The following is a 19,728-nucleotide window of genomic DNA, read 5'->3' on the forward strand; positions in this document are numbered from 1 at the left end:
CTTGGATCCACACTCCCTCCTTCTCCAGAGGTAACTTCTATCCTGAATTTGATGTCAATGGTTCCTATGCATGTTTTTAAACTACTGCTCTTATGCATGTATTCACAAACGCTACGTACCTTGCTCGTTCAAAATTTGTTGTGTGTGTATCTATTTTTCTATATATCTATAAAATACTGTACATATACAGTATAAATACATACAGTATATAATCAAATTAATAAATCTGATTTATTTGCGGTTCTCTGAAGCAGTGCTGCCAACTTACACACACAGAAGAAGTACCAAGGGTTAGTTTCTACACACCCTTACCAACAGTGGTTTGTCAGACTTGTCGATTCTTACCAATTGGCAAGAGTGAGAATGCTATCCCATTATTGTTTTGCATTTCTTAATGATTTGAAGAAAATCTTTCTTTCTTTTTCCTTCTTTTTTTTTTTTTTTGGTCACGCCACGTGACATAAGGGATCTTAGTTCCCCAACCAGGGATTGAATTGACCCCCTGCCCCCTGCAATGCAAGCGCAGAGCCTTAACCACTGGACCGCCAGGGAAGTCCGAAGAAAATCTTTCTTAATGCTGGATATTAATCTTTTGTCAGCTATACAGGTTAAAATATCTTCCCTCAGTCTGTAGCTTATTTTTTTCTCCTTCTTAGAGATGTATCACAAAAGTCTGTAAAATTATATATATATATATATGTATACACACACACACACGCACAACTGACCCTTGAACAACACAGGGGTTAGGGGCATGGACATTCTACACAGTCAAAAATCGATATATAACTTTGCAGTCAGCCCTCCCATACCCACAGTTCAACATCTAGGTATTCAACCAATCTGATATCGTGTAGTACTGTAGTATGTATTTAGTTTAAAAAAATCTGTGTAGGGCTTCCCTGGTGGCGCAGTGGTTAAGAATCCGCCTGCCAATGCAGGGCACGCGGGTTCGAGCCCTGGTCCAGGAAAATCCCACATGTCGCAGACTAAGCCCGTGTGCCACAACTACTGAACCCGAGGGCCACAACTACTGACCCCGAGGGCCACAACTACTGAGGCCCGCATGCCTAGAGCCTGTGCTCTGCAAGAGAAGCCACCCAATGAGAAGCCCACACACCGCAAGGAAAAGTAGCCTCCGCTCGCTGCAACTAGAGAAAAGCCCGTGCACAGCAACAAAGACTCAGTGCAGCCAAAAAGTCAATAAATTAATTTAAAAAAAATTTGTGTATAAGTGGACCTGCTCAGTTCAAATCTGAACTGTACAACGTATATATATCCAACAGGCAGGTAATTAAAGATAAGAGCTGGATGAGCAATCCCATGGTATCTATTACAGGGATATTCTCTTACCCTGTTTAAGTGTATTAATCTTTTCTCTGTAGTTTGTAATTTTTGTATAAAAAGTCTCTTTCTACTCTGAGAACAAAGATATTTGCCTTTATTACCTTCTAAAAGCCATATATGTTTTGCCTACCACACTTAAGCCTTTAATCCCCAGAACTGATTTTTATACAGTTATAGGGATCCAATTTTTATATATGTAGGGATCCAATTTCCCTTGTTAAATATTAATCATCTATTGTACCAGAATGACTTATTTCAAAGTCTATCTCTTCATCACTGGTTTTCAATACCACCTTTTCCATATGTCAAGTGTCCCTGGCCTATTTCTGCATTCTCTACCATATTCCACTGGTCTATTTATCAACCCCTACACAAATACCACACTCTCTTAATTATGTGCTAAATGATATCTTTCTGAAATTTTCATTTTCTTTTTTTGTGCATGCTTAATTAAAATCTATCTTGTGTGTTGACTTCATATGCAAGTGAACTTGCTAAATTCTACTTTCTATAGTTTTGTTGAATTTTCTTTACTGTCTACCGTATCATTGGTAAATAACTATATTTTATATTTATTTCTTTCCAGTCTTTGTATTTTTGTTGTCGCTATTGTTGTTGTTCCTTACTGCAACTGGGCAGGATACAGAATACAGTGATAAGTAGAACTAATAGTAATGGAAATCCTCATCTTATATCTCCTCTCAAAGAAAATGCTTTCAAATTTTCAATAGTATGATGTTTGCTGGGGATGCCCTTTATCAAGTGAGCTATGTGGATGGATATCTGGGAGAAGAATCTAAGGAATAGCAATCATATGGAGGAGGGAGTGTACTTCAGGATGTTTGGGAAACATCACAAAAGTCAAAGTGGCTGTAGTAGAGAGAGTGAGGGGACAGTATCAGGAGATGAGGTCAGAAGGTCACAGCCATGCAATGGGGAAAGAGCAGGTGTGACTGTATAAAACAATACAGGACCATCGTAAGGATTTCGGCTCTTATTCTCAGTGAGGCCAGTGCCCAGCTTTCAGCAGAAGAGTGTCACGATCTGACTTACAATTGGAAGGAACCAGTTTTGAGATTAGAATGGAGAGCACAAGGGTAAACTCAGGGAGACCAATTAGGAGGCTTATTGGAGTAGTACTGGTGAGAGATGATGATTGGCATGAACTAGGATGATAGCAGTGGGGATAATAGAAGGTGGCTGGTGTTGGCTGTATTTTGAAGGTAGAGCTAATAGTGTTTGCTGACAGTTGGATGTGAGTATGAGAGAAAGAGAGCTGTAAAGGATAAAGTCAAAGATTTGTGTGTAAGTATCTGGAAGAATGGAGTGGGTGTTTAGTGTGTCAGGAAAGGCTGAGGAAGAAGTAGATACAGGGAGGGAAGACCAGGAGTTTGGTTTTGGATACAGTGAATCTGGACCTGTTAAGATATTTGAGTGGTGATGTCAAGGAGTAGATATCAGTTGTATTCTGTGAATCCAGAGTTTCAAGGGTAGGTCTGAGCTAAAGATGTAAATTTGATCATTTAGAGAGTATTTAAAGTTTGGGTCTGCATGCGATCACCAAAAGAAGACCACAGAGCACTGAGTTCTAAGACTGAAGTGCTCTCTCATCTTTTTTCTTTGTCCATCTGAAACCACCTGCTATCTATCTTTCCAGATATTCTCAGAATTTCCCATCTGCTGGTGCCCCCCCTTCTTGTTTTCTACTGTTACCATCCTTTTTAAAAATCTTTCAGGAATTCCCTGGTGGTCCAATGGTTAGGATTCCATGCTCTCACTGCAGAGGGCCCGGGTTCAATCCCTAGTAGGGGAACTAAAATCCCATAAGCCACACAGCATGGCCAAAAATAAGTAGATAAATAAATAATAAAAATCTTTCATTTCAATGGGATTTAATGCAGGAAGGGAAGTCACATGTGTAATCAGTTTGCTATCCTGATCTTATCTCCTCCACCATTGTTTCAGGCAGTAATAAATTGATTCCATTTTCATCACCTAATACACATTCAACTCATGGACTGTAATGCCAGCAATAGTACTGAACAATATTAAATTGATGATATCCAGCCATCCTGACCCAGAAAAATGGCAATAACATATGCATCAACCTATATTAATTTTGGTCATGTGGGATACTATCATTTTAGACTGCTATCAGAAAATTACATTTAACTGCAATAAAAGTAAATTCACCAAAAATAAGTGTTTGACACTTGCCTTTGAAAATCCTTCCTAGCCCCCTGAAATCCATTTGATCTGAGCAGTTAAACACGACCACATACTTTCCCAAGCATCTTCCCATGTCTTTCGTAGTTTCTGTTTTGCCAGTGCCCGCAGGTCCTGCTGGAGCCCCTCCCATGTTCATTCCCAAAGCTTGTGCCAAAGTGATATAGCATCTGCGAAAGTGAATGAGATAAAGCATTGTGAATATGGGATAACACATGTTACAGTAAAGCATAAGCAAAAGTCCAGTGTGATTGGAATGAGCCTGTTTGTTTTAGAATTTGAGCAGCCCACATAAGAGACAGGCAACCACATAAGAGACAGGCAACCAAACAAGGCTGGAGTATCTGATATTCATTAGAAGTAATACAGTGTTTGCAAAAACGCTCAACTCTGAAGTAAAAAACCTGTAGGCCTTCCTTCCATTGTGGTCACGATAAATCCCAAGTCAGAGAACCAAATAAGCAGCAGTGTGCTGGCAGATGTTTAACAATGGGACCTCCAGGAACAAAAATAAATCTGATTTTTTTTTCTGGCCACGCCACATGGCATGTGGGATTCTAGTTCCCTGACCAGGGATCAAACCCGTGCCCTCTGCAGTGGAAGCGTGGAGTCCTACCAGTGGACCGCCAGGGAATTCCCTAAATCTGATTTTTATGTCTGCTGATTTCTGTGGCATAACTACTTCCACCATGGCTGATAACAAGCTACCAATGTGATAGCACAAAACTGGGGAGGGATGCATGACATTGGCTCTTGCATGCCGGTACAAGCCAGCTCCAGCACACCACTGCAAGTAAATCATTTTACTATGAAATGTTTCGCTCATTTAGACACATGTAAAGAATAATATAATGAATCTCCTTGTATCCCAAATCCAGCTTCAGTTATATTTACTTCAGATCTAAGCAAACTTAGTAAAGCTTCGTAAGACGTGAAGCTTTATAGGTAAACATCGATTGAAGGGAAAACACCCTGAAAAATTTATGCTGCGATGGGACTGGGCATATAAAGGGATGTTGGATGAGTCTAGAGGAGGTTGAAGATATAATTTGGCTGTATCATAATTTTACCTGGAGGCAGCCCTGTTTAAAGTAACAGCAGAATTCATTGTTCTATGACCCAATTTAAGTCAATTCTACAAACGTGTATTGTCTTCTATGCACAGCATGTGGAACCAGGTAATTGCGGGACATATAAAGATGAAAAAAACCCAGCTCTTGTCTAGTGGCCTATATTGGAAAGAATGGTGAGGAGATCTGCCATTGACTGATTATTCAGACCTGGCCAAGAAACATCACTTTAGGTAGTAATTTCCACATTTGAAAAACCAGGAGACTAAACTAGACCACCTCCAAGGTCCTTTCCTTCTTTGCAATTCTAATGACCCCCTTTATGGTTCTAGAGACATTTGTCCATCTTGCAATCTAAACTTCATTACTAAATTACTCATAGTCAACATTCAAGCGTCCTTTTACTCTTTTATCTTTTTCTGTTTCATAAAAATGTAATGTATATGTGCATTTAACTAACAATGATGGTTGTTTCATTGTTAGACTTTGATGAGCTAGCACGGACCCCACACGACAGCAATGCTTTTGTTAACATTTCAAATGCAATTTTTTAAAATTTATTTATTTATTTATGGTTGCCTTGGCTCTTCGTTGCTGTGCGCAGGCTTTCTCTAGTTGCGGCGAGCTGGGGCTATTCTTCATTGTGGTGCGCGGGCTTCTTATTGCGGTGGCTTCTCTTGTTGCACAGCACGGGCTCTACGCGAGTGGGCTTCAGTAGTTGTGGCTCGCGGGCTCTAGAGTGCAGGCTCAGTAGTTGTGGTGCACAGGCTTAACTGCCCCGTGGCATGTGGGATCTTCCCGGACCAAGGCTCAAACCCGTGTCCCCTGCACTGGCAGGCAGATTCTTAACCACTGCGCCACCAGGGAAGTCCCTCAAATGCAATTTTAAAACAATTTTAAGCACATGACTTAATTACAAAAATGGAATAATAAAAATGGAGTTTCCTACCTATCTGTTAATGGAGTGATAACAAGACGATCAGTGCATCCCAGAAATTCATTCTGGTAAATAAAATCAACATCTGTAATAGACACCACTGTTTGATCCAAATCTTCCTTGAAGTAAAATCTACTCTGTTTTAGCCATTCAAAATCAGTAACTGATTTGATATGCATTTTTACCTTAAAAACATGAAATACAAAGAGATTAGTACTGCATTGCAGTAGCATAAAACACAAGCATATGGGCAGTTTTTATTCACTCATTCACGAATTGATTCTCATTCATTTAACATATATTTACTGAGGCCCTCCTTGGGCCTGACACTGTGATGGGTGAACAAAGACAGACATGGTTCCTGCCTTCTGGAGCTGACAGAAGAGCACAGAAGACAATCAGATAAACAAGTAGTTGCAATAAAGTAGGAAAAGAAACTCAGGGTAATGAAATTATGTAGCAAGAAGACCTCACCTAGTGTAGAAGGTCTGAGGGGGATACTTGGAGAAAGAAACATCTAAACTAAACCCTGCAATAATAGTAGGAATTAGCCAGGGAAATAAAACAGAAGGGGTGATGGAGGTGTGGGAGGGCAAAACATTCTAGATGAAGACCCAGAAGATCTGACTGGCATGTTCAAGAAACTGAAAGAAGTTCAGTACAGCTGAGGCATCCAGGACTCTGGAGAAAGAGTGAGAGCTGAGGTTTCACAGGGCAGAGGAAAGAGGTTGGGCATTGTTCTCATGGCAATGGGAAGCCATGAGAAATGGGAAGGGATTAAGCAGAGAAATGCATGGTCATATATGCACACATGACTTCCTGCACCAGCACTGTGGCCAAACCAATCAATCTGCCCAGTCATCAGCTTATACCCATGGGGCAAGAGGTACTGGGCTCCTACCACCAGGGATGCAAGAGATAGAAACGGGGTGAGCACGTTTAGGAACAACATCTCACCACCACCACGTTCTACAGTGCTCATGACTTTGCATCAGCAAACCTGGAGAAACCCCAGTCCTGCCCACTCAGGGGAACCAACACAGGAAGTGGCAAGTGGTCCCCTTCACTGCTCCGCAACCCAGGGCCCACTTCCAGGTCACTCGACACTAAAAAACGGACTCTGGCAACTGTACAATGCTCAGTTCTCCATCTAATCAAGTCTTCATGCTATTTACCATCTTGCATTTTGTTGTTTCATTGTTTATGATCTTGCTTCCCCCTCCAGTTAAGAACTCCTATCTTCCCTCTTGAAATGCAGTTTGTATTCATCATCTTAAAAGAGCTGCTTTCAGGTAACATAGTCCAGTACCGCCCCCAGGGACTCTGTTCTCTAACACAGGACCTTCAGCCATGGAGATGCGGTCAGCTAGCTACTTTCAACAATCCAATAAGATGGTAAAGAGGGGGTGGAGGAGGAAAAAGTAAAGAAGAATAGCTAATATTTACTGAGTTGTTACTGTAAGTCAGTCTATTCTAAGCATTAGACATGGGAAGATAAAATGCATATATGCTGGCCATGAGATCTCATTTTACTTGGAATGCAAATTGACCATGAGTTCAGTAGCAATTAAGTAAAAAAAAAACAGTTTCACAGTCTTAATTGTGTGTATACTTTCTTTTAAAAAATCCATTCTGTACAGAAAGTAAAGATGTGCTGAGCATTTTGATTTTAAAAAGAAATTTCTTCCATGAGACGTCAGCTTTAAGAGCCAGTGAGAGATGTATAGATATCCTCAATAGTACATTCATAGCAGGTATAGTAATGTATTCCATATGAACGTTTCTTGAAGTGGACTTCAAGGAAAGCCAAAGTATAATGGTAATTGCAATTCAGTGAAAGCAAATCTGTAGAAGGCCAAAGCAATATGGTCTAAGTATGCGGCTTTTTGATGGTTAGCTTGAACCAGAGAAATCCAAGAACAGTGTTTCTGGAACTTTAATACACATATGAATCACCTGGAAATCGTACTGAAATGCAGATTATGGTTCAGTAGGTCTGGTGGGGAGGCTGAAGATTCTGCTTTTCTAACAAGCTCCTAGGTGAGGCCCAATGCAGCTGACTGTCATACAACACTTTGAGAAAGAAGGATCTAGATTACAGGGGAATAGACAGACTACATGTCCTTCAATCTTCAATAAATACAACTTATCTGATCAGAACTTTTGATACAAATTTGAAACAGATAGCCTGGGATCATAGTCTCTAAAAAAGCACCCCAGGTTGCATGAATTATGTGTCTCTGATGAAGAAAAAAGAGGCCTAAAAGATAGATAAAATCAAATAGAATAAGTCAGTGGCAGTTAAAGACAAAACTAGTCAAATGGTGCAATATCAAAGCCACCTGGGGCCCCTACACCATAATAGATAACTACTGCTCAAGACCACTGGTTAGGGTTCTATTTCCAAAGGGAATTCAAATATCATCCCTCTTACTCCCACCCTGCAGAACTTTGCCCAAAGCAAGCCCATGATGCCCTGTTGGACACTATCAGTTGAACAGCCGTGAGAGTTCCCTGAAGCTTGGTTCTATTCAATCTGGACTTCTTTCACAGTTGGCTCATCTGTTGGAAGAGGTAATCTAGAAGACATGACCGCAGGCTGACCCAAGAGCTGGATGGACACAGGCAATTGGAGGATCCTCATCCCCTTCCCTGTCCTTGGAACGGGCATTCTGCCCACTGTTCCCACAGTGGGGCTGTTTTCAAGGATGCAGCCTTGAGAGAGCAATGTGTTGTTGAGACCATCTGGATGGTATATGTGACAGTTAAGGCCTCTATATAAACTTAGAAACTACTTTGGCAGACAAATGCAGAGATCTGCTCTGCTCGTGGCTGCCCAAGACAAGCCTCATGAGTAAACTTCCTGGCTTATTAAAACTTCCACCTACCAACCTGGAGTAACATGCCTCTCTCTTCAGGCTCTCCTTGCCCTCTCTGTACAGGGGCCAAGTTATGAACTAACATTATCATAACTCATGACCAAGCCCACCTAAATTATATCACATCCCTGGTTATTGGTTTAATGAAACAATTAGTTCAAATCACATCAGTTGATTCCAGACTTTCAGAATGCCAAAGGGGAATATACACATATGATTGTTAAAACTTCCAAATACAGATATTTGTAGACATCGTATAGTTGTCTACAACTATACAACTATACTGGAGAGTTGTGAAAAAGGACCAAGCAGATGGAAGGTTCATATAAGTTAAGAAATACATATAATACTTAAATGTTCATTATTAGAAGCACTAACTTATTAATTAGTATACTAAATTATTTTAAATTAAGAAAAAAATGATACTTTACCAAGTCATCAAAAATATCTCTCTGATGCACATGGATGGTAATTAGAGTTTCAAATTTCACTCTATCAAACTTGCTTAGGTCATGTGTTGTCTGACCAATTAGAGTATTTAGAATATCCAAAAATTTCTGATTGGTCACTTGCATGATTTTCCTGTCATCTTTTGCATTATTTAAAGCCTCTTCTGAATCATGTGTCCACAACATCTGAAGTCCCAGAAGCCCAACCTACAAATCCAGAAGACAAATAAATTTACCAAATATTTAAAGCACATCTGCAATAAAATTTAGTGGTCACTTAGTCACATAAAGGTGAACAGTCTTACTGATTTTAAACTAAAAAAGGGACATGCATTTTTCTACTCCCAAAGGGTAAAAACATTTAAAGTTCAAACTATTGATTATTTAATTATTTCAATGTCAATAGATAAATAATTGCTATGATTTATGGAATTATATGTGTGTTAATGGAAGATGCTTGGGAAATTTTTCTACAGAGGGCCTGAGACCCATATACCTTCATACAGTGATTTTTCTTTCTCAAGAAAAGAAATGGAATTAATAGACTACTGTGTATTTTTCTTCAGCAGGGTTTTGCAAAAGTTTCTTTGCATCTTCTAAAAAGGATATGCTGCCTATCTCTTTTCTTAATCTCACACTCTCTCTAATATCCATATCTTTATCTACATCTACTTCTCTGTCTATATATTTATCTACGAGAGAGACAGACAGAAAGTGAGAAGGGGAAAAGCTTGTCCTTTGTCTCCTGATGAAGGCATAAGGAAACTGTGAGTGGACTGTCACCTTACCTACAATTTCTGCTGCAGAAAAGGAAATAAAACTGGTCAGAACATGCCCTACCCTCACCCCCTCACTAAAACAATTGTCCCTTTGGGAGCTTTTGTTCATCCCCGGAGTCAAGCAACAGATCCAAGATCATTTGGACCAAAAAGGAATTCCATATCTGGCAGGGGAAGGAAAGTGTGTGAGGGAAAGCGGGTACTGCAGGCATGGCATTCGATGTAGGCAAAGCAGGAATAAAACCCTTTCCTTATCCCTGCTTCCTCTGGAACTTCAATAATTTTCCTGCTAGAGTAGTGGCCAATCCTGGGGTCTGCAGGTAAAGATAAATGAAGCACCTGGCTGAGAGGAGTAATGGGATGTAGAGGAAATAGCTGCTGTCAGGAAGCTCCCAAGAGCAAGCAGATTCTATTTGCACAAAGCAAAGAGAAGCAGTACAGAAACAGCAGTGTAAGGCTTTCTTGATTTAAAGACCAAACAGACTTGCAGACCCTGCAAAATCACTACATAGAGGTATATTCTAAAAACTGATCTTTAAAATGATAACTATCCTGATATCTCTTGCACCCGTGGCCGCTGGCTTCCCTGCACATTTGGTACTGCTGGGGCTCCCACAACCCAAGCAGCCATACCACCTTTGCACCCTGTCCTCACTGGGTCAGACCCAAGTGCTTCAGGGCAGCCCCAGGAGCAGATTCCTGTGGATGGCCCACACACAGAGGTGGGATAAAATCAAAGCTGAACCCCAGGGGTGGGGCAACCAAGGAAGAGGATCAAAAATCTTCCCATTAGCTGCACAAGCTGCAGATTAAATCCCCACAATCAGCTAGGTAGAACCTGCACCCATGGAATACTTGAGTCGACAATGAGAGTTCCCACATATGAAAACAGTCTAGCGCTGGCAGCTGTGGACTTTGGGGGCAGCACATGCAGGAACTGGGCCAGATCAGAGCCTGAGTGGTCCCCACAGGGCACACAACAGGTCCAGAAAACAGCCCAGAGGCAGTGGAGGGCCTCTTGGGGAGGTGGAAGTGGGCTGTGGCTCACAGGAAGAGCAAGGACACTGACAGCTTAGATAACATTATTATTGCTATTATTTTTATTATGTTTTGATTTGTTCTGTTGTTGGTTCTTTTTTTGGTTGTTGTTCTTCTTTTGTTGTTATTAGTCTTATTTAGTCTTTTGGGATTTTCTTGTTTTTTAACATGTCTTTTATTTTTTATTAATTTTTTAATATATTTCTATTTTTACTTTGCTTTTCAGTTGTTCTGTGTTCTCCCTTTTTTCTTCTTTTTCTTTAATGTATTTTTTATTTTTTTATATTTCTGTTTCTACTTTTCTTTTCTTTTCTTCTGTGTTTTTTCCCTTTTTTCTTTTTTAATCATTTCTGTCAATTTTTGTTTCCTTGCTTTATTCTTCACTTGGCACTCTGCTCTGGTTTTGTTTTGGGGCTTTTTGTTTCTGTTAGTTTTGTTTTTGATTGTTTGATTTCGTTTTCAGGTTCTTTTGTTTGTCTGGTTGTTCTCTTCCTTTTTGTTTTATTTTGTTCTGTTTTTGTTTCTTTTGTATGTGTGTGTTTCCCTGTTTCTCTTTGTTTGATTTTGCTTTTACCACTTGTCTGGGGTTTCATTTGTCTTTTATATCTTTTTTTAAAAAAAATCCCCTTTATTGCCATAATGAGCAACTTGCACGGTCTTAGTTCCCTGGCTGGAAGTCGGCCTGAGCCTCTGGGGAGGGAGCGCTGAGTCCAGGATGCTGGACCACCAGAGAATTCCCAGTCCCAGGGAATGTTAAGCAGTGAGAGCTCTCCAGGAGGCCTCTATCTGAATACAAGACTCCATTCTACTGCCTGCAGTTCCCAGTGCTGGACACCTCAGACCAAACAACAAACAAGACAGAGACACAAACCCACCCACCAGCAGACAGGCTACCTAAAGTCATACTAAGTTCACAGACACCCCAAAACACACCACCTGACATGGCCCTGCCCATCAGAGGGAAAAGACTCAGTTCCACCCACCAGAACGCAGGCACCAGTCCCTCCCAACAGGAAGCCTACACGAGCTACCGGACCAACCTCAGCATCAGGGGCAGAGAACAGAAGCAAGAGGAACTACAATCCTGCAGCCTAGGGAAAGAAGACCTCAAACACAGTAAATTAGACAAAATGAGAAGACAGAGAATTATCTTGCAGACAAAGGAGCAAGATAAAAACCCACAAGACCAAAAAAATAAAGAGGAAATAGGCAAACTACCTGAAAAACAATTCAGAGTAATGATAGTAAAGATGATCCAAAATCTTGGAAAGAGAATGAAGGCATGGATCAAGAAGATACAAGAAATGTTTAACAGGGACCTAAAAGAACTAAAGAACAGACAATCAATGGTGAAATGAAAAATACCCTAGAAGGAATCAATAACAGAATAACAGAGGCAGAAGAAGGGATAAGGGAGCTGGAAGATAGAATGGTGGAAATAACTGCAGCAGAGCAGAATAAAGAAAAAAGAATGAAAAAAAATGAGGACAGTCTCAGAGACCTCTGAGACATTAAGCACACCAATATTTGAATTATAGGGCTCCCAAAAGAAGAAGAGAAAAAGGGGCTGAGAAAATATTTGAAGAGATTATGGTTGAAAATTTCCATAACATGGGAAAAGAAATGGTCAGTCAAGTCCAGGAAGCCTAGAGAGTCCCATATAGGATAAATCCAAGGAGAAACACACCAAGACACATATTAATCAAACTATCAAAAATTAAACAAAAAGAAAAAATATTAAAGCATCAAGGGAAAAACAACATACAAGTTAATCCCCATAAGGTTAACAGCTGATCTTTCAGCAGAAACTGCAAGCCAGAGGGAGTGGCAAGACATATTTAAAGCGATGAAAGGGAAAAACCTACAACCAAGATTAATCTACCCAGCAAGGATCTCATTCAGATTCGACAGAGAAATCAAAAGGTTTAGAGATAAGCAAAAGTTAAGAGAATTCAGCACCACCAAACCAGCTTTATAACAAATGCTAAACAACTCCTCTAGGCACAAAACAGAAGAGAAGGAAAAGACCTACAAAAACAAATCCAAAACATTTAAGAAAATGGTTATAAGAACATACATATCAATAATCACCTTAAATGTAAATGGATTAGGGACTTCCCTGGTGGCGCAGTGGTTAAGAATCCACCTGCCAATGCAGGGGACACGGGTTCGATCCCTGGTCTGGGAAGATCCTACATGCCACAGAGCAACTAAGTCCATGTGCCACAACAACTGAGCCTGCGCTCTAGAGCCCGTGAGCCACAACTACTGAGCCCACATGCAACAACTACTGAAGCCCGTGTGCCTGAAGCCTGTGCTCCACAACAAGAGAAGCCACTGCAATGAGAAGCCCACGCACCACAATGAAGATCCAATGTGGCCAAAAATAAATAAATAAATAAATTTTTTAAAAATGTAAATGGATTAAAGGCCCCAACCAAAGGACACAGACTGGCTGAATGGATACAAAAACAAGACCCATATATATGCTGTCTACAAGAGACCCACTTCAGACCTAGGGACACACACAGACTGAAAGTGAGGGGATAGAAAAAGATATTCCATGCAAAGGGAAATCAAAAGAAAGCTGGAGTAAGCAATACTCATATCAGACAAAACAGACTTTAAAATAAAGACTATTACAAGAGACAAGGAAGGACACTACATAATGATCAAGGGATCAATCCAAGAACAAGATATAACAATTGTAAATATTTATGCACCCAACATAGGAGCACCTCAATACATAAAGCAAAGGCTAACAGCCACAAAAGGGGAAATCAACACTAACACAATAATAGAGGGAGACTTTAATGCCTCACTTACACCAATGGACAGATCATCCAGACAGAAAATTAATAAGGAAACACAAGCCTTAAATGACACATTAGACCAGATGGACTTAATTGATACTTATAGGACATTCCATCCAAAAACAGAATACACCTTCTTCTCAACTGCTCATGGAACATTCTCCAGGATAGATCACATCTTGGGTCACAAATCAAGGGCTTGGTAATTTAAGAAAATTGAAATCATATCAAGTATCTTTTCCGACTACAACACTATGAGACTAGATATCAAATACAGGAAAAAAACAGTAAAAGAAAAAAAAACATGGAGGCTAAACAATATGCTACTAAACAACCAAGAGATCACTGAGGAAATCAAAAAATACCTAAAAGCAAATGAGAATGAAAACATGATGACCCAAAACCTATGGGATGTAGAAAAGCAGTTCTAAGAGGGAAGTTTATAGCAATACAATCCTACATCAAGAAACAAGAAAAATCTCAAATAAACAACCTAAACTTACACCTAAAGCAATTAGAGAAAGACGAAAAAAAACCCAAAATTAGTAGAAGGAAAGAAATCATAAAGATCAGGTCAGAAATAAATGAAAAAGAAATGAAGGAAACAATAGCAAAAATCAATAAAACTAAAAGCTGAACCTTTGAGAAGATAAACAAAACTGATAAACCACTAGCCAGACTCATCAAGAAAAAAAGGGAGAAGACTCAAATCAACAGATTTAGAAATGAACAAGAAGTAACAACTGACACTGCAGAAGTACAAAGAATCATGAGAGATTACTACAAGCAACTATATGCCAATAAAATGGACAACCTGGAAGAAATGGACAAATTCTTAGGAAAGTACAATCTTCCAAGCCTGAACCAAGAAGAGACAGAAACTACGAACAGACCAATCACAAGCACTGAAATTGAAACTGTGATTAAATATCTTCCAACAAACAAAAGCCCAGGCCCAGAGAGCTTCACAGGCGAATTCTATCAAACATTTAGAGAAGAGCTAACACCTATCCTTCTCAAACTCTTCCAAAATATAGCAGAGGAAGGAACACTCCCAAACTCATTCAACAAGGCTACCATCACCCTGATAACAAAACCAGACAAAGATAACACAAAAAAAGAAAATTACAGACCAATATCACTGTTGAACATAGATGCAAAAAAGCCTCAACAAAATACTAGCAAACAGAATCAACAACACATTAAATGGATCATACACCATGATCAAGTGGGGTTTATCCCAGGAATGCAAGGATTCTTCAATATATGCAAATCAATCAATGTGATACACCATATTAACAAACTGACAGATAAAAACCATAGAATAATCTCAATCGATGCAGAAAAAGTTTCCGACAAAATTCAACACCCATCTATGATAAAAACTTTCCAGAAAGTGGGCATAGAAGCAACCTACCTCAACATAACAAAGGCCATATATGACAAACCGACAGCAAACAAAATTCTCAGTGGTGAAAAACTGAAACCATTTCCTCTAAGATCAGGAACAAGACAAGGGTGCCCACTCTCACCACTATTTTTCAACATAGTTTTGGAAATCATAGCCACAGCAATCGGAGAATAAAAAGATATAAAAGGAATCCAAATGTCAAAAGAAGAACTAAAATTGGCACGGTTTGCAGATGACATGATACTATACATAGAAAATCCTAAAGGTGCCACCAGAAAACTACTAGAGCTAATCAACAAATTTAGTAAAGTCGTAGGATACAAAATTAATACACAGAAATCTCTTGCATTCCTGTACACTAACAATGAAATTTCAGAAATAGAAATTAAGGAAACAATCCCATTTATTATTGAAACAAAAAGAATAAAATACCTAGGAATAAACTTACCTATGGAGACAAAAGACCTGTATACAGAAAACTATAAGACACTGATGAATGTAATCAAAGATGATATAAATAGATGGAGAGATATACCATGTTCTTGGGTTGGAAGAATCAACATTGTGGAAATGACTATACTACCCAAAGCAGTTTACAAATTCAGTGCAATCCCTATCAAATCACCTATGGTATTTATCACAGACCTAGAACAAAAAATTTTACAATATGTATGGAAACACAAAAGACCCCGAATAGCCAAAGCATCTTAAGAAAGAAAAACGGAGCTGGAGGAATCAGGCTCCCTGACTTCAGACTATACCACAAAGCTGCAGTAATCAAGACAGTATGGTACAGGCAGAAAAACAGAAATATACATCAATGGAACAGGATAGAAAGCCCAGAGATAAACCCATGCACCTATGGTCACCTTATCTTTGACAAAGGAGGCAAGAATATACAATGGAGAAAAGACAGCCTCTTCACTAGTGGTGCTAGGAAAACTGGACAGCTACATGTAAAAGAATGAAATTAGAACACTTCCCAACACCATACACAAAAATAAACTCAAAATGGATTTAAAGACCTAAATCTAAGGACAGACTCTATAAAACTCTTAGAGGAAAACAGAGGTGGCACACTCCTTGACATAAATCACAGCAAGATCCTTTTTGGCCCACCTCCTAAAGAAATGGAAATAAAAGCAAAAATAAATAAATGGGACCTAATGAAACTTAAAAGCTTTTGCACAGCAAAGGAAACCATAAACTAGACGAAAAGACAGCCCTCAGAATGGGAGAAAATATTTGCAAATGAAGCAACTGACAGAGGATTAATCTCCAAAATGCTCATGCAGCTTAATATCAATAAAAACAAACAACTCAATCCAAAAATGGGCAGAAAACCTAAATAGACATTTCTCCAAAGAAGACATACAGATGGCCAACAAGCACTTGAAAAGATGCTCAACATCACTAATCATTAGAGAAATGCAAATCAAAACCACAATGAGGTATCACTTCACACCGGTCAGAATGGCCATCATCAAAAAATCTACAAACAATAAATGCTGGAGAGAGTGTGGAGAAAATGGAACCCTCCTGCACTGTTGGTGGGAATGTAAATTGATACAGCCACTATGGAGAACAGTATGGAGGTTCCTTACAAAACTAAAAATACAACTACCATGTGACCCAGCCATCCCACTACTGGGCATATACCCTGAGAAAACCATAATTCAAAAAGAGTCATGTACCACAATGTTCAGCGCAGCACTATTTACAATAGCCAGGACATGGAGGCAACCTAAATGTCCATCAACAGATGAATGGACAGAGATGATGTGGTACATATATACAGTGGAATATCAGCCATAAAAAGGAATGAAATTGAGTCATTGTTAGTGATGTGGATGGACCTAGAGTCCGTCATGCAGAGTGAAGTAAGTCAGAAAGAAAAACCAAATACCGTATATTAACACATTTATATGGAATCTAGAAAAATGGTACTGATGAACCTACTAGCAGGGCAGGAATAGAGACGCAGACATAGAGAACAGACTTGTGGACACAGAGGAGGAAGGGGAGAGTGGGACGAACTGAGAAAGTAACATTGACATATATACATTACCATGTGTAAAATAGATAGCTAGTGGGAAGCTGCTGCATAGCACAGGGAGATCAGCTCGGTGCTTTGTGACGACCTAGAGGGGTGGGATGGGGAGGGTGGGAGGGAGGCCCAAGAAGGAGGGGGTATGCAGGTATATGTATACATATAACTGATTCACTTTGTTGTACAGCATAAACTAACACAACATTGTATAGTAATTATAATCTAATAATGATGAGAAAAATAAAATGACTACCCTAAGTCACCAAGAAAAGCTTAAATTGTGTTTTTCACTAGGTTTAAGAAGGCAGCAGACTTCACAGGGAAAACTGGAGGATGTTTCATTACAATAAAAAATAAAATAGGAATGCTCATTCTCATCAATATTATTTGATGCTTATAATAAGCATATTAAAAAATACTGAAAGGGACCACATGGAAATATTAAGTCATCATTTCCAAGTGGTGGAAAAATGGGAAATTTTTATTTTCACTTTCATATTCTTCAAGTTTTCCCCAATTTTTGCAACAAGGATCCATTGTGTTCATAATCTTAAAAACGTGTTTGAGAAGAAAATAGAGGTGAAATTTTAAACAATTTTAGATAAAAAATTAACATTGTATAATAGGCAAATTTATTTGGGAAACCTGCTTTATAAAATGCAATTTAGGGACTTCCCTGGTGGCACAGTGGTTAAGAATCCGCCTGCCAATGCACAGGACACAGGTTTGATCCCTGGTCCAGGAAGATCCCACATGCCATGGAGCAACGAAGCTCACGTGCCACAACTACTGAGCCTGAGCCCTAGAGCCCGTGAGTCACAACTACTGAGCCTGTGTGCCACAGCTACTGAAGCCCACATGCCTAGTTTTTATACATAGATAGGTGTCGCTTATACATAAGATGAAATTTCTCGTTAGTGCTTTAGTCTCAGTGTATATCCTCAATGATGGAAGAACAGTGGCAAATCCTCTTCTCAGGGATGGGATGGGTTGGCCTAGAACGGTGTAGGTGGACAAGCAAGTGGTCAAGCAGGTGGTTGGGGGCTGAGGGTGCGTGGGCCTCTCTAATTAGTTCTAAGCTTGAACAGCCTCCACATCATCAGGCTAACTGCCTCCTGCATATCTTTCCCCCTTATTTCGCTATTTAAATGTCATGTATTCTCACCTGTGCTGGAAAGTGATTGAGGAAAGGTAAGAGCTGAAATCCTGAATCACTGATTTGATAGAATGCAGATCTAATTATATTATGTAAGGACGACATCTGCATTTTTAACATGTCCAGAAGCCAAATCTCCACGGGACCTTTGGCCATAACAGGATTATCCAACTAAAAGATATATTACAAATACGTTACAAATTGATAATAATTTGGTATTTTTACAAATGTCATAAATCAAAGTACCTCAGGCAAAGCAAACAATTTCATATAAAATATTTAAAACGTGAGTAAAATCAACTAATACTATATGTGGAAAGAACTATAAAGATCATTTGGTCTAAAACTTTCATTGTATAGATAATAAAATGAGCCTCAGAGAAGTTAAATGAGTTATCCAAACTAGTCTGTTACAAAGCCAGGGCTACAGAACTAAAACCCGACACCACTCCCCTCCCTTTCTTTCATAAGAGAATTGCATTCTCCTCAAATCTAAATTTTTAAAGAAATCCTAATAAAATTTTAACCAAGTTAAATTACAATAATTTTTTCTCCTTCTCTTGATATGACAGCCATGATACGATCATAGTCTTTTGCGTGAAAGGTCACCTCATTTATGTTGTCAGACACTGCAGGGAGATGTGGCTATAAGAAAGCACAAGACAGAGCAAACACATCATACATGACGTTAAACACAAAAGTCACTGAGATGTTTTTAAAAGCTTTACTATTTTTTATATTTGTAAGAGATTAAGAATTTACTTCATTGTCTCAAAAAAAAAAAAGACTCTTCTTTGACCCTTGACTGACTTGGAAGCCCACTTTTAAAAATCCAGCCCTACAGAATGTTTCCTCCAAGACCTACAAATGCATCTCTTACATTATGGAGATTCGACTAGTAACTGTCATCTTCCTCCCGATGGACACTGAACCACATGGTTCCTGCCCTCTTCCCTCCCAGGGACAGCTCAGTCCTCTCTTGGCTCTATGTCTGCCTTACACAGCTTCTACTTCCCTCCTTTCCTTTCTCATCCCCTCAACTCCCTGGAAACCAACAAGGAAGGTATTACTAGCTGTTTCCCAAATTCCCAAACCAGAAATGTCCCTGGGATGGGTGTTCCAGTGCCTCTCACACCCAGTTCTCTGTAGTTTTTCTCTTCCTCCTGGAAGTATTGCCCTTGGAAATGGCAATAAAAGCATTTGAGAAGCACTTGGGACAAAAAAAGGACAAATCCAAACCACAATCCCTATTTGATCAAGAATATTTAGATTAAAATACTCATAACAATGAATTACATTTAGTGAGCACATACTGTGTGTCCAGAACTTTTCAATGAATTATCTCGTGTAATCTTTATGACTATCCCATGAGGTGGAAATGATTAATATCCTGATTTTACAGACAAGGAAACTGAGGCACAGGAAAATTAAGAAGCTGGCCAAGGTCACCCAGCTGGTGAGTTGCATAATCGGTGACTCTTGCCTCAGGCTGATGGGCTCCGAATACAAAGAAAATAAGACATTTTATAACCAACATAATTTTTAATACTCTTTTTTCCTGACTGCACTTTTA

At 39.3% G+C, this 19,728-nt stretch overlaps 1 protein-coding gene across 1 annotated transcript in view; it reads right to left on the bottom strand.

The window, feature by feature from the left end:
- DNAH8 (dynein axonemal heavy chain 8) overlaps positions 1 to 19,728 on the bottom strand; it is a 325,865-nt gene that overhangs the window by 173,646 nt on the left and 132,491 nt on the right. The window contains exons 40-44 of the mRNA XM_019949887.3: positions 18,696 to 18,800; positions 18,165 to 18,326; positions 8,891 to 9,115; positions 5,593 to 5,765; positions 3,565 to 3,743 (exon numbers count right to left, since the gene is read on the bottom strand). Coding sequence (XP_019805446.1) covers positions 3,565 to 3,743; positions 5,593 to 5,765; positions 8,891 to 9,115; positions 18,165 to 18,326; positions 18,696 to 18,800 — 844 coding nt within the window. The remainder of the gene's footprint in view (positions 1 to 3,564; positions 3,744 to 5,592; positions 5,766 to 8,890; positions 9,116 to 18,164; positions 18,327 to 18,695; positions 18,801 to 19,728) is intronic.

This window comes from Tursiops truncatus, chromosome 10 (genome assembly GCF_011762595.2).
Source record: "Tursiops truncatus isolate mTurTru1 chromosome 10, mTurTru1.mat.Y, whole genome shotgun sequence".
Classification (NCBI taxonomy): domain Eukaryota; kingdom Metazoa; phylum Chordata; class Mammalia; order Artiodactyla; family Delphinidae; genus Tursiops; species Tursiops truncatus.